The 15,825-nt window shown below is 42.1% G+C and overlaps 1 protein-coding gene across 7 annotated transcripts in view; it reads left to right on the top strand.

The window, feature by feature from the left end:
- Ldb2 (LIM domain binding 2) overlaps positions 1-15,825 on the top strand; it is a 347,148-nt gene that overhangs the window by 123,862 nt on the left and 207,461 nt on the right. For all 7 annotated transcript variants that reach the window (XM_021162308.3, XM_029477483.2, XM_021162307.3 and 4 more), the window contains exon 2: positions 9,932-10,034. In XM_021162308.3, coding sequence (XP_021017967.1) covers positions 9,932-10,034 — 103 coding nt within the window. The remainder of the gene's footprint in view (positions 1-9,931; positions 10,035-15,825) is intronic.

Below are 15,825 nucleotides of genomic sequence, written 5' to 3'. Positions count from 1 at the left end.
TCTTTCTCTAGCTCTTAGAATTTCTTAGTTGTCAGTATTTCTTTGTGTAGTGGTGAGGCCCTGTGAGATTTCTCTCTACCATGCTAGGATGTCTGTTGGTGTTTTCTGAGTCTTAGGTGCAGGAGTTGTATTGTAGATGCATCCACTGGGGCTGCACACTCTGTAACTATGCATTCTCTGTATTTTGACTAGTTGTGGTTTCTTGTAATAATCTCCATCTGTTGCAAGGAAAAGGTTCTTTGAGGAGTGAGAGCCACACTTATTTGTGGGTACAGTGATAAATAGTTTAAATGCAGTTAGGTACTGTGGGAGTTTAGTGGAGTGACAGTAATAAGTGCTCTTCTAAGATCCATGAGTTCACTAGCCTCCAGTAATTGGCCAAGTTTCCAGTATAAGGCATGATTTCCTTCCTGTTGAGCATGCCTAGGTCCACCTAGAGAGTTGTTGGTTATGGACAAGAGGTGGGTCCCACTATTGCTCCCGTAGTGCTATGGTGTCATATCGTGCTTAGTGCATATCATGCTGGTTGTCACTGTGGTTCATAGGCACACAGCTGGGTGGGACTATTGGTTGCTTTCTTCCCTTGGAAGTTTGTAGAGCATCATTCAGTGTTAGGAAAGCTAGTTCTCGGGAGGGGATTTTTCAGGTCAGACCTAGCTCAGCTCCTCTGGACCTTTTGTTCGGTGTTCATGTTATCTTCAGCAATGGGGACTTTTCTCAGTCTCTGAGAAACCACAACAGTGATATATACTGTTTGGGGAGTCTCTTGGGCTCTCCTTACTGAAAACTTGAAAGGGGTTTCTCATCTGGATATTGGTTGGTTTATTTTTAAATTATCTCTTAAATTATAAGAGATTATATACCTCTTGTGAGTTGGGCCCATTTTTTTAATATCCTAGAGATTAAAGTTTCTCCATGAAATTGTGATAAGGAAGTCACTAACCTAAGAGGGACATTGTGAAGACTAAAGGCCACATATAGTGAAGAGAAGTACTTGTATTATTGTTGGTTACACACCTGCCAAGTGTCTTGTGTCTTTGCAAAACAAAAGGCACAAGTAGAGATTGTAAGATCTCGGCAGGAATGCAAATGTAAAAAGGAAAAAATTATTTTCTTCCAACTGTGATAAGTCTGGTGGCAAAGGGCTTAATTTGGGAAGCAAAAGCACATACCACACACACACACACACACCTCTTTTTGATGATGCAATGCAACGTTTGTTATTGCAATGTTCATAACTGTGATTTATTGAGTCAAAGTTGGAAAAGGAAATGCATGAAATCCTTAGGTATTTTTCTGGGAAAAGACAAAGATCTATCTTTTACTGAAGAGACATATGGACCTGAACCAGAGCCAGGGCCAGGGCTTCCTGTAATTTTTACTCTGCCGCTTTTCCACAGAGGCATCTACTTGAATCGGGTTGAGTATAGCAACTCCATTCTCCATGGAAAACCTTTGATTTCGAAATTCCAAGATGCTCTGTCGACAGGGACAGTTTCCTGTCATGGCAACATGCAGTTTTTGGATGTCTCTGAGGCTGATAGCAAACATTTACCATCAAATAAAATACAGTTTAGCTGAGAATAAACAAGATCAGAGTTGATCATTTGAGAAGAATGGAAGCACGGAAGGTTCTGTTCCCCTTAAAATACCCTACAGATAAGAAAGGAAGAGACGGAAAAGGAGAGGAGGAGGAATAGGAAGAAGAAAGGGGATTTAAAGGTCCTGCCGTTATCCACGTCTTGCTTCTGCAGTTAGGAGCTAGCAAGGGAAGATATGCCCAAACGCTTTACTTTGTTTCTCTGTTCACAGACTCTGTAGGGGTGTTGGAAAGCCTCATTTTGGGTTGTCTATTTGAGATGAGATGGGAAAGCTGCTCACATTCAGTGCAGTAAATAGTCATTGGAATTTCATGCCGCTGAGGTTATTTTGTGGGGTATGAGAATAGAGGTATATTACATCCATAGTGGGGAGTCCAAATGTAGACACCGAACTTCCCACATTTGAGCTCTTCCTTGGAAATGAATAGCTGTGTAACTGAGCACAAGTGGTGAAATTCCTGAGTCTTGATTTCTTTATCTGTGAAGTGGACACAGTAAGGAGACACATTGGATGGGTCTGCTCATAAAGCTTTAAGAACCTATAATATTGGGAAAGGTCAGAACAGCAGCTTTCACACTGTTCAGGGTTGACCATTATTATTAACGTGTTCTGAATGAACATGACTTATTTTTAAATTCACAATCTAGGAGAAAAGATAGCTAGAGATTATGAGAGCAGAAAGGGTTAGGCAGCATGGTGGCTGTTATCTATAACCTCAATACCTGGGGAAACTGAAGTAGGAGTATTGCTGTTAGCTTGAGGCCAGCCTGAGCTACATAAAGAGACCCAGCCACACAGTGAGACACTGTCCTAAAAATAAAAATATCCAATACTGAATGTAAGAGCGAAGGCAGTTTCTGAGAGATTTTTTTTCTGTCTCCTATCTATCTCAGTGTAAGAACAGGAACAACAAAGACATTTAGAAATGCAAGGGTGACCCTGATCTCTTGGTCTTCAGTTCGTTAGCTGATGTGTGCAAATGGGAGTGACTGAAATTCAGGTGAGATACAAATCAGTATGTACAGCCAGTATGTGTGCGCAGAACAGGTGTCATGAGACAGTCTTCTGCCTAAACCACAAGGTACTGAAGCCACTCAACACCCTTCCCACCTCCCTCTCTCAGACCCCTACATAACACTCTCTACTTTGACCTGGTTTAGTTTAATTAAACCACACACACACATTTTTAAGGAGCAGATGCTTTAAGTGTAGCTCATTCTTTGGAGGGGGGTATATGGGTACCACGTGATGAATGGTTGCCATGGTAATTTCTCATTATTGTTGAATTGAAAAATAATTACTCTGGCAAAAATCCCCCGTAACCTGTCAGTGTTTAAGTTAAAGATGCCGGGGGGCATCCCCAGTACCAAGATCATGTTTTTGGTGGAGAGGGACAGAGTGGAAATGGGAGAGAATTCGGGATGGGAGCAAATACCTCTGTGGATTGTTTTAATATAATTAAGGATCATTTCTGCTATTTGGCATGAGTGTGTCTCTCATCCTGATGTATGACTTGGCTGTCAGTGGGACTTGGGCTCACCTGTGAATGGGACAAAAGAAATAAGAATTTTAATCGCTTAAATGCATATGGGGGATTATTTAGGATAGAGGAGCTTCGATGGTATTTTTACCTAATTAAAATATATGAGAATTGTCAACAGTACTGCCCTTGCCAGTCCTCCATCCTAGTTAATTTTGTGTTTATTTGCCTGGAAATCGCTATATAGCTTTCTAGGGTTGAGGAAGAAATCCAGTTTTTACCTGGAAATATCCGTTGAACACTAGCCAGGGAGTTCAAATACAAAGCAGCAGCATGGATGGAAAGTGCCTGTTTGCTGGGAAAAGACAGGTCCCTGGAACAGAAGCTGTATGCGACAGGTGCACAGCTAGACAAGCACATGAATTAGGGGGTCTGGAATCCCATCACTCTTCGGGGTCACTGCACAGGACCATGATGAACTTGGGCTTTCTACGACAGTGCCAAGATGTGTCCTCCTTTTGGGGTAAGAAAGCTCCTAGCATAGCCCTCCCCTTTGAATTAAGAACAGACTTTTCTTCCGATCTCAATCATCCTTCTGCTCCACTGTTTCTTCTTCTTGGACACATAGATGTAGAGGCTCTTCCTCCTGGCAGAGCCAGTGTCTGCTTTGTAATTCCATTGCAGTCTCTATTGATCCCACTTAGAAACACATCACTTAAAGGTTCTCTTTGTTTCATTTCTACTTGTGCATCCATCCATCAAACTAGAAGTCTTTAATAGTGAAATCCAAGCTCTTCCTAATCAAAGGACCAAGGAATCAGCCCAGCATGTTCCCCTCTTCTAGGCTACTTCAGATATCAGTCCCTGAGAAACTCTTACACATTTACAGAAATCTTGCCACCAAGGTTCTCACTGCCAGTCATGGTGGCAAGATGTTTGATATTGTTAGTGGAAAAATGTTTAAAGAAAGTTAATATATTCATTTCATGCAGTAGTGTTCGGCGAATATAAGAAAGTAAGAGCCGGGTCTCTATAAAGTGGATGGCTCTCCAAACAGATAATTGAGGTCTGGGCATGTAGCTCAGTGATAGAGCACTTGGTTGGGCATGCACAGAAACGTGGGTATGAGCCCCAGCAGAACAAAAGAAACTAAATCTACAAACAAAGCAATTATATTTTCAGGCCCATCAAGATGACTCAGCAGGTAAAAGCCCTTCTAGCCAACCTGATGTCTGGAATTCCATCCCTGAGGACCTCATGGGAGAAGGAAAGAAGCATAGGTTGTGCTCCACGCATGTGTCATGGCAGTTGTGAGCCCTTCTCCACGTACACAAAACAAACAAACAAACATTTCTTTCTTAATAAACTAGATAATTTATAATTAATAAATAATAATTAATTATAAAACTCCATTAATAATAAAAACTATTTAAAGAAGAGGAGAATAATATATTTTAGCACTTAAAACATTGGCAACAATAGAATTGCATATCATGTAATTAAGTATGCATTTAAATTAGAATTGAGCTAGCAAGAATCATTCCATTTTTAGGAGACAATTGCCCCCGGGGGCAGGGGAGGAGAGAAATATACTGTATGATATGGGGACCCGAGGCATTTATTTTTATTTATTTCAATTCATTAGAAAGGAATCCAGCTTATCATTGAACAGTTGTCAGCTCAGGAGAGTGGGCTTCAATCTTCATCATCCTGTGCTCTGCTCTTGAGTCGTTAAAGTAAATAAATCCGGGCTCATTTGAATGTGTTCGGTAATGTGTTCATGTGCTATAAGGAAGCATACCTGAGAGCCTGTTCCAGAATGACAGGAGTGAGAGACAGGCTTTGAAGCTTCTGTCTGAATGCTAACTTTGGCCCTGCCCCTCTGTGGCCCTGGTTGCATGTGTGGGAGGGAGGGGGGAGGGGTTGGAGAGGGGGAGGGGAGGGGGAAGGAAGAGGAGGGATGGAGAGGGGGAGGGAAAGGTTATACTGTGGAACCAATTCTTGACATAAACACTGCTTCCATCCCCGGCTTCTGCACTCAAAATCCCCAGCTTCTTACAGGACTCCAGGAATAAACCCATTAGCTTGGTAGGGCCTCACCTGGCCATTCCAGTTTCTTGTTCATCTCTCCGTTACTCATTTCTACAAAGAATCTGGCCAGAGATGGAAAGATAACGATACACAGAACCCCTCCTTAAGCTCTGCAGGGCAACAGTCAGGACTGTGCCTACGCATGCTGCAAGACCATGAGTCAACAGCAGTTTCCTGTGCACTTCAGTGGGGGGCTAAATTGACAAGCTACACTAGGCCAGGGAAAGGCAGAAGTGGAGAACAAGATTTGATGTTTGCCTGATTTCCCAGTCCATAAGAACGACACCATACCACATGACTGGCGATGTAGCTAGAGAGCTAAGAGCCACGTTTCTACCAGGTCATACTCTTGGATATTCTGGCAAGGGTTCTAATTTCATTCAGCAGGGGACACTGTGGCTGTAACCTTCCATTTTTAGAAAGGCCTAGCCTCTTCAATGCATAGATTGCTACCCAGTCCCAGAAGCTATAGCAGGCAGCAAGAGGAGGTCAGTACCAGAAAAAAAAATAGGTGACGGGAAGTGGGTCCCCAAAGTCATAAAGGCTGGAGGAGGAAGCATCTTCTACGACAGACACATCCTTGAAGGTACGCCAGCTGTCTATTAGCTCTCACTCCCGTGATCCATTTCACGGTGAAAAAGAAATCACTTCAGCAGAAATTGGAGGGAAAGGAGCACGTGGATTTGGAATTAGACAGACTGTGTATAAACTTTCTCACTACTGTCTTATTTTTAATTTTATTGAGCAGCTTAACATTTTGAGGATTTAGATTTCTTTACAAATAATGTAAGCATCAAGTGAGATACTATTCAGAACAGAGTTTACCAAACAGTCACTACTTGCAGCTTTCTTCTCAGTCCTCACAGACCACCCGGGTTAGTAGTCCCTTAACAAAGCAACCAACATGCAAAGGGGTGGATTGGCGAAGGTCATTAAACTATTAAGAGACAGAGTTTATATATTCAAGTTAGGGTGACACAGAGGTTAAAGACATAAATTCCCATAAGGCCAAGAGTTCCACTTGTTGGAAGCAATTAGGGCAGTTATGAATACAAGGTAGTTTATTGCATGTAAAACACTTAGAAACACTGGGTTATGGGTCCTGTTCCTAACCCACAGGTCTTGGTGTGTGGGCTTTACACAGCTTCCTTTATGAACAGCTGAAACAGGACTGTAAATTTTTTCTTTTCTTTATTTTTTATTTTTTGTTTTTCTTCCAGTTCTTTTTTCTCCCCTACATAAATATTTGTATCCTTATAATTAAAGATTAATAAAAAAAAACTTTGTATGCATGTGTTTTTCTAACTTAAAATGTAACACAGAATTTTTAAATTTAAGAACTATTATTATTATTATTTATTATTTTTATTAGTGTGTGTGTGTGCGAGTGTGCATTTACATGTGTGTGTGTGTGTGTGTGTGTTTGTGTTTGTGTTTGTGTTTGTGAAAACAATATGTTTATTCTCTGGCACACATGTACAGGTCAAAGTACTACTCTTACGAGTCAGTTCTCTCCTTCCACTGTGGGTTCTTGGATTGCATGTATGTTTTCAGGCTTACATGCCAAGCATCTCTACCTACTAAGCCATCTTGCTCGCTGAAAACATAGCAAAGAATTTTTATGACAACTGAAAATCAGACAAAAACCAAAAGGTCAACGAACAGTGAAGCTCGCAGGACAGTTTTGTCCAGTGAGGTTCCTGGGTTGGGGTATAGTAAGGTATGGGTACAATAAGAAGTGTTATTAACTCTGTCAGTAAAAAGAGCCAGTATTTCATGGGCATGGCGATATGAACTCAAATATTCCATATGTATTTGTGGGTGTTCTTTGAAGATGTGTAACAACACCAATTGTTCTAGGGTACTGCTCCTGCTGTACCCTTGCATATCAACTCTCCTGCAGTTTGTTTGAATCAAGTGACATCCATCCCAGGGTCATATCCAACTTCTATTCTCACTCACGGAAGCTTTGTTGAGAATCGGTAATCCACAGTCAGTTCCCAACCTTACTTTAGCCCAAGCATAATCTATTCTCCCAACAGTCTACTTCAGCCTGGCCTTCTCCTTAATATTTGTGTTGTACTAGTTCGTTTTTCAGCTGTATCTCCTAGCCCAAGTGTCAGATCACTTGGATGGGGAAAAATTCCAACCAATGAGCAAGGCAAAAACATGGCTTTCTAGTTTCCACTCAGGTCTTTAACTAAATGCTGGAGCCTGGTCTATGGGCTGCAAATGAGTGAAACGTGAAAATGAGCTTGATTCATTCATAAATTGTTTCATAGGATTCATTTTCTGATGCAGTTCCTATGAACATGGAGTGGCTCCTGCCCTTGAAATCATGTAGAAGTGATGGACAGAGGCAAAGAAATGTCATTTTCTTGATCTTCATGGGATTCTATGTCTGCAGGAACTTTAAAGCCTCTAACCAAGTTCATTCTAACAGCTACCCCAACTAGGGGATATTATTTTGATAACATTTGTATTTGTGATTATTGGCATTTTTTTTTTTACAAAGTCAGTTAAACTACCCAAGTTCTAATAGCCAGGAAGGGAAACTTGCACCAGTGGCATAGCACCTAGCAACCGTGGGCATGAGGCCTGCCAGCACATTCTACACTACACAGCAGAGAGCAACGGGAAGAATGGGACCCAAGGCGGGATATATTCTTGCTGTTCCTTATTCTCTCTTCCTAATGTGAAATTCTCCCCTTTCTAAGACTGGTTAGGGGCATGTGGCAGGAGCACAGAGGTAGAGAAACGTCTTAGACACCCTGTGTTTGAACATGCTTAGTAGGGTAGATTTCCCACTGAGAGTTTAGATTTTACAGTTGCAAAGCACAGAAAATGATATGAGTAACCACATTCCTTCATGGAACCACTTCTGTAGAGAATACCATGGGCCTGACACCATTCTGTAGGCTAGAGGATGCAGGAGAGAAACAGCCCAGATCCCTGAAGCTAATCCCTGTGCTGAAGAAGAAAGCAAAGTAAAAACAAATATAAGAGATTTGTGGATTAGATAGCAAGACACAGGAAAAGGTGTCAGAATAGCATTAGCCAGACAAAACCACTGGGTTCATCATTCCAAATGGGGTTTATTTCCCAAACTGATGTCTCTAGTTTCACACTCGTGGAGTTTTCTAAATGTTCTAGAAACTTCCATAACATAAAGCTTATGTGGTGTGAATGTCTCAGAAATGGTCAAGGCTGCCTTTACATTACTAATTTGGTGTTCTGCTAGTGGACGTTGAGGGCAGAACCTGTTTTTTAAATTCAGATGTTTACCTATATGGCACCAAACATAGCAAGTGATCAATAAAATACTTTTAGAAAAGAGAACAGAGTGGTAGTTTGAGTGAGGGTCTGCTCACTATCCTGGGGTTGTTTTGTTTAGTGTTGTATTTTCTGAAGGAAAGCATTGGCCTTAATGTGGCTATTGGGTGAAATCCAAGGAAAGAGACAGAAATATTCATTTGTCTGAGCTTCTTCCCTTCTGTGGGAGAGGGCAGCATCAATCTTCCCAGGCTTCTTAATTGTTCTTGTGAGGAATGGAGGCTCATTCCTGAGGCTTTCCAGTGACAACAACTTAAATGTTTTCTTAAGCAGGACAGCTTAATGGTCAGCTGGGAGGTTTCAGTGTCTCCACTAGGTCCCTAGTCTTGGGGGAATATGGAAAAGATCCTAGTAAGCAGTGGTCCCCCTCACCCTCCGAACCCCTAGCTCCACTCATCTGACAGGCAGCTGGGAGCTATCTTTCCTCCAGTCTGGCACCAGAGCAGACAATCTGGGGAAAAAGGTTTTGCTTAAAAATTTGGGGTAAATTGGACACTAGCTTCCTTTAAACTGGACCCTGTGTCCACTTCTGTTGTGGGTCCCCTTATCCCTTGGGGATCAGTGGTGATTTGAGTGGCCTTCAGCTGCATTCTTCCTAAAGTGTTTTCTAGACAACAAGGAAAACATTCAATGCAAGAGCAACAGACTTAGTGAATGGCTTCCTGAGTTCTCTTAAACTTTTCTATTTTTCACAGTTGCTTTAATAACAAACAAGTTATTGCCTTAAAAAAAAATCCTTCAAAAAATCCACAGGCATGAGATAGTTGCTTCTTCATTTTTGTGTGTTTGTGTGTGTGAATGATGCAATGCCTGTCTGTTATAATGATAACATTATATGAAAAGAAAACCCATAAATATTCCTATTTCATCAAATCATTTAAAAAAAAGACCATCCTTAACCTGGTTGTAATATTGTGTATATTTTCCACTGATAAATGTGGACTCTCAAGACAGCAGACAGCAAACGAAAGAAACTAAAGCCACAATCTTGAGTGTATTTATATCAAACAAACGCCCTTTCATAAAGACACTGCCATTGCTTTGCAGAATACATTTTAAAAATTTCTCCAAATATCTCCTCAAAAATTAATATTTAGTTGGTTGAGTTGGTGTTAGTTTGTCTAGTGAACTGGAATTTGTGCCGCAGTTGAAGCAATTAATTGAAAAGGGACTACAAACTACCAGCCTCCTCCCAGAACAGTCATATACATAATCATATGCTAAGTAAGGAGCCATGGTTTTGGTTTGTTTGGTTGTTTGCATGTTTGTTTGTTTGTTTGTTTGCTTTCTTTGTTACCCCTCCTCCTCCAATGCTCTCCCCCCCACCCCCGCCCCCGCTTGCTTCTTGGTCTTTATTGAAATAAGTGCTGCCTTTGCCTTTGCCTTTGCCTTTGCCTGTTAAATGAATGGCCTGTCTCTTTGCAGGACAGTGACAACCTCTGGTGGGATGCGTTTGCCACTGAATTTTTTGAAGATGATGCCACGTTAACACTTTCATTTTGTTTGGAAGACGGACCAAAGCGATACAGTAAGACAGTAGTTCCTTTTCCTAACATTCCCTCTTGTTTTTGTGGCTGCAAGGCAACAACAGGAGTCTGAGCGTGACATGCTGAACTGTCAGCTTGAAAATCGGACCACTGCCCCACAGTGCGCTTGCGTCCCACCAAGGCACTGTTGGGAGCGGCAGCCCAGGTCACCATTGTGAGACTCCCTTCTGAGGCTTAGACTGTTCTAGTATTTGCTGATTTAGAGAGTGGAACAAATATGCACCAAGGTGCCCAATGAGAAGCAGGCAACAAAAAGATAGGGGTTTGGCATGTGTCTAGTCAGCTACTCCCTTTTATGCCTGAGGGTTCATGCTTTTACTTGTGAAGGTTTCCTTTAAAAAACTAAATAAAATCCCTCACCATCACAGTATCATCCCCATCCTCTTATTTCTGCTTATCCAGGATCTCAGGTATTTATTTGACAAGTGCTATCTTCTCTCGAGCATAGGGGAAGCCACAGCTGGTTTGAACGCACAGTTTTGGATTAGTGTTGACAGAATTATAGTTCCTTGTCTTTCTGTCGAATGATAACTCTGTAAGGATCCCAAAATTACAGCCGGTGGCACCTTGGGAAACAGCTGATCTGTCCTGATTAGGTTCGGCCAACTTGTCAGGCATCAGATTTGCCAGTTGTACTATCAGACCAAGAGCCTTAGATACATCAACACAAACGCAATTAATGGTCACTTACACTGGAGAGAGACACGCTTTCAGAATCAACAGGACTCGTGTGAAAGAAACTGTCAGAGGGGAAAACAGTCCCACGTCGCAAACCCCCGAGATGATGGTGGAACTTACATAGCGTGAAACAGTCTGTCCAGAGCTCTTGACAATTGATAGGGGATAGGTTCATGATAAACACAGCTCAAAACATTGACAGCAGCGGAATAGGTTCCCCAAGGGAATGATGCCTCTGGTTTTATTATAAGGGTGTTTTAAAGAATCTAGTATTATCTCATTCTATAGTGTGACAAATCAATTTATTGTGCTAATGTCCACATGTGGTGACTCAGTGGGGTCACAAAGGAGACAGTCAGGCATCATGGGTGTGTTGTCTTGTGGTAACCTGTTTTAGGGAATCTATTTAGATTTTGGTATTGTGGGCTCTTTTGAATGAGAGGGGCTGTATGCCAGACAATGATCTATGGGAGTATGTCGTGCCACATTGGTATTTCAACTTCGTAGAGGTCCTACTTCTCCCTTGTGAGTGCCCCAAGCCAGCGCAGGCTCTGGAGCAGCACTGTAGAAAGGATAGGATAGGAAATGACCTCATCAGTCCAGCAGTTCTTCCTTCCCCAGCTGTCTAAGCCAGTGCTGACTAATTTCTACCCAAGCAGTCATCACCCTCCAAGCTGTCTTGTTTTTTCATTCAGTTGCCTGTTTATTTTCTGAGGCAGAGCATGGATCACTTCAAGTTATCATTATTTTATGTTCCTGGGCTTTGTCAGGAGGAGACTCTGGAAGGGTCTGCTTGGAGAGCTAGAATTAACTAGAATTACAGTCTTAAAGCCTGTGCCAACAAAACAGATTCTTACTGTTCCTTCTGCCCATCCGATATCCAGACATCACCCAGGGTGAGGCAGGATCTGTGCTAGTGAGAGATCATATGTCCTTGAACAGGAGGAAATTCTTGACTGTGAACCACCATTGCCCAGGTTTCTTTGTTTCTTAGAGCCAAAATATTTCCCGAGTGGAGAAGAGAAACAAAGATGATTGACAGGCTGGAGCCGAGTCTCATCAGCAGTCTCGCTGACAGCCTGGTGATGTGTGCACCCGGCTGATGTGCGGACGACTGACAGCTGATTGACAGCCCAGGACTGGGATACAGAGAAGATGAAACTTGCCTAGAACATCTGACATGCTGTTTATGTGGGACTCTCAAACCTTGCCACCTTAACCCATTCTGGATGCAGGCGCCGTGCACCACGCTGGGAAGATGTCTGACTGTCCTTGGGCTCAAAGCTGAGGATTTTTTCCCCCTGATAACTACCAGGGAGCAGAAAATAAGACTTACCTATTAGATTTTTTTTTTTTTACTATCTGTAGAAAATTTTCCTGAATTATCCACACTAAACAGTAAGAAATATTCTGGGGTAATTTACAGCTTTCACTAGAACAGCTTCATATTCTCATCTTCCTCTGTGCCTTTAGAGGATCCTTGCAGTTATAAATTGTCCTAACTGTGAGTTACCCCAGCCCTGCAATATGTGTTTGCTATCCATCTCTTGCCCCTTATTCTAATGCTACCTCCAGGTGGATAGAGATTTTGTTGAGTGATGACTTCTCAGGCTGATACAAGAGTGCACATGGCATGATTGGTGTTCAGTCATACTCTGAGTGAGTGAACACGTGGATAGACATTTGGGGAAATATAATCTCATCAAGTGGCATGTGTGGCTGGCAAAACGAGCCTTAGCCGAGCTCTTTATGCCAGGTCTACTTCATCCCTAGGCCATGCTTTGCTGCCATTTTCAAATTCTCTAGGATGTATTGGGATCTACTCTAATAGGAAATACCCAGCAGTACCATAATTCTTTGGATCACTCAGTGGTCCTCCTCTGTCCTGACCCTGCTGCTCTGCCTACACAGTCCCCTATCCTTACTCTATCCTATTGGGTGGGACTACAAGTGGGATGCACTTGTGGATAAGCAGTTCATGTGGCATTGTCGGCATCTTCCTAGGAAAGTGGTAGTACTGAATTTGGAGAGTTGTAGAATTTGGGATATGACCTTGTTTCAGAGGCACCTTGCCGCTGCTGCACTCTTCCCAGGGAATGTAGAGATTTGCAGTTTCAGGGCTGTGGACCTCCCATAGATTAAGCAAATTCTCCAGAGGAAAGCAGACTGGTGGGTCTTTTTTGTTTTGTCTTGTGATGTCATCTCACATAGCCTAAGGCTGGCTATGTACTCCCTGGGAAGCTGTGGGTAACAGCATCCATCTCCTGGGTGCTGGGGTTACAGGTCTGCACTACTAAATCTACTTTATTTGCTGCTGAAGATCAAACCTGAGGCCTCAGACACATTACCAGTTACGCTCCATCCTAGCCCCAAGAATCCTTTTGATTTTGTAAAGGGAGATACATGGCTATCTTGGCTCAGGTGGGGATACAGAGTCACTGTCTGCTAATTACAAAGTCAACTGGCCAGTGTTTCTCTCTCTCTCTCTCTCTCTCTCTCTCTCTTTCTCACACACACACACACACACACACACACACACACACACACACCCTGAGATGTGCACAGAGATACACACATCCTGTTCCTACATTACCCCATAATTAAAGGAAAAGAAATTATTTCAATATGCCTATTTTGATAAAATATATAAGGATCACAAATAATCACAATGATTTTTTTCAAGATAGAAGACCCAGGAAGTGATACATATTCTTTAAGCCCTTTTCATGCCTGCTTCGTGACTCTAATCCAGGATAGTGTTGTCAGTCCAGAACGAACATTCTAAAGTTAGGTTGATCACCCAGTGCTCCAAGAATCCTGCTTTTCTTTGCTCTTCTTAGACATGTAGCAGAATGGTGCTTGTCTGCTCTGTCGTCTCATGACTGTCACAATCATCTGAGTGACATGCTGCTTGGAGCCTTCTCAGCAGACCTAGTCAATGCCAGACACATTTTTTAGGAAATACATATATGGCTCACAATTCATTCACGAAAAATTTTCTTGGAAGTGGTGTTAGAGAAAGATCTAGAGGACCATGTAGTGTATGTGATAGAACCTCTCTTCTCCATGGCAAGAGTGACCACCTCAGGATTGTGCCAAATGAGCTGACATAATCAAAGAGCCTAGAACTATTTGTAGCACACTCACCAGCGTCTTTTATTGACAAGAATGAAGAGCCTTGGCTTCACCATGCCTTCTGGGCATTCAAGAAACCAGCCTTCTGGTAGGGAATTGGCCAGTGCAGTGTGTAGAGCTTGGTGCTGAAGGTTCCTGAGCAGGTGGGAGCCTACAAGTCCTTTCTGCTATCCAGATCCAGCCAAAATACAGCCACAGTGAGATTCTTTTTCTCTTTGTGGTCAACTGCTCAGTGAAGCCACTTCCACTTCCGTTCTTTACAGGATGAGCCAGAAGAGGAAAACAGAAAGAAGGCCTGTTAAACACAAGCACAGCTCTGTAGGTTGGAAATAGAGATTCCAGAGCACTTCATTAACATGGTTGAAGTTTGGGAGTGGTGAAACAAAGAAGAAAAGTCATCTTGTTGGCCTTCCTCATAGGAAAGGGGGCGTTGAGGCTGATCCCTGAACTCAACTCAGCTGCATGGTTTGGAATAAGCCATTTTGGAAGCATCTGTGGCTTCCTCCAATAAGCGAAAGCTTTGTGAGATGCTACATCAAAAGGTCTTTGCAGCACTTCAAGCCCCATGAAAATGTTTTGTGTGCCTCACCCCTTGCTACTTGATGGATAACCAATGAGCCTATTGCTCCTCCTAATCAAAATCCAGAACAATTTGGGTTAACTTCTGATTGTTCCCTTAACCCTTCTGTGTAATTTGAAGTCTAGGCTGAGGTTTCTCATAGTTATCCATTATATTCAAATTGTTCCATCTTGATCCCAAATTGGCTCTAAAATGAAGATTTGTGGAACAACCATCCACCTTCAAGGTCACGACAAGCAGGCACTATTTTGTAGCAGTTAGAAGCACATTTCACTTTCCAAAACAGAAAAGCATAAATAAAACAATTTAGGAATGCTTTTGTTCTCCATAGTCACCAGGTCTCATTAGCCTGAAATCTTGTCAATTGGTCCCTTTGTGGAGCAATTGCCACTCACCCACTTCTCTCCCAACTCTATTTTTCTTCTAACAATGAGTTTTCAATATTGACTAAGTTATTCAGACTAATCTTGCAATGTATGTTTTAATGTGTTATGAATTCAGAGATGTTCCCCTAATGTATCAAAGTAGCCTTGATCTCTCTCTCCTCAATGCTGTTGCTTCATTTACCCACCTGTGTTGTGTTTATTGTGGTTGTAGTATAAGAATTCTGAAACCATTTCCTTCATATTCCTCTCTCTCCCTCCCTTCCCTCTCCTTCACTTTAGCCTCATAGAATATTGTATGACTAAAGGTATATTTCTGGGGTAATCACTCCTTGATAATGTGCATAAGGCATTTGGGCACTACACATAGTAATGACTGTGGCAGGGATGTTGCCATGTTGTAAAGTTTTGCAAAGGATCAGGTATTGCAATGCAGTGGGAGAGGGCAATTGAAGGCCAGAATCTATGACTATCTTTTCTATGGACAGTATTTCCACAGAGTCCTCCTGAAACCTAGAAGGGTATAGTTCCATGTGTCCAGGGGCTGCACGCCAGCTGCTGAGTCACCTTAAGAGGCACATGACATGACAGCTGGTCATGAGGATCTGGTCCTCCAGAAAGTAATTTCATTTCCTGAATATTTGTCTTTCTCCCTCAAAGTATCAATGTCATGGTCTCAATTCACCTAGAATCATTTTGTGTCTGCTTGAATGTATTTGACTTCAGGTATTAATCATGTCTATATCACATAGTATTATGAGATGAATATATGGGTTACTTCAATGCTGGCCTTGATGCCAACAGGGAACATGGATTCATGAGTTATTTAATGGTTTAATAAATGAGTGCATGAATCTTATGGCACGATAGACATTAGGAATTAAAATAAAGGTGGGTTTTCACCATTTATCCCACTGATTAGCACAGAGAAGAAGGATGTCTGGTTTTAGCTAGCCTGAGAATCACATCTGTCTTCCTAGACAGTTGGTGGTCAAT

This window comes from Mus caroli, unplaced genomic scaffold, assembly GCF_978045245.1.
Source record: "Mus caroli unplaced genomic scaffold, Mus_caroli_1 scaffold_4, whole genome shotgun sequence".
NCBI lineage: Eukaryota > Metazoa > Chordata > Mammalia > Rodentia > Muridae > Mus > Mus caroli.
Note: the sequence above shows the minus strand (reverse complement) of the source record. Positions and strands in the feature narration are given on the sequence as shown.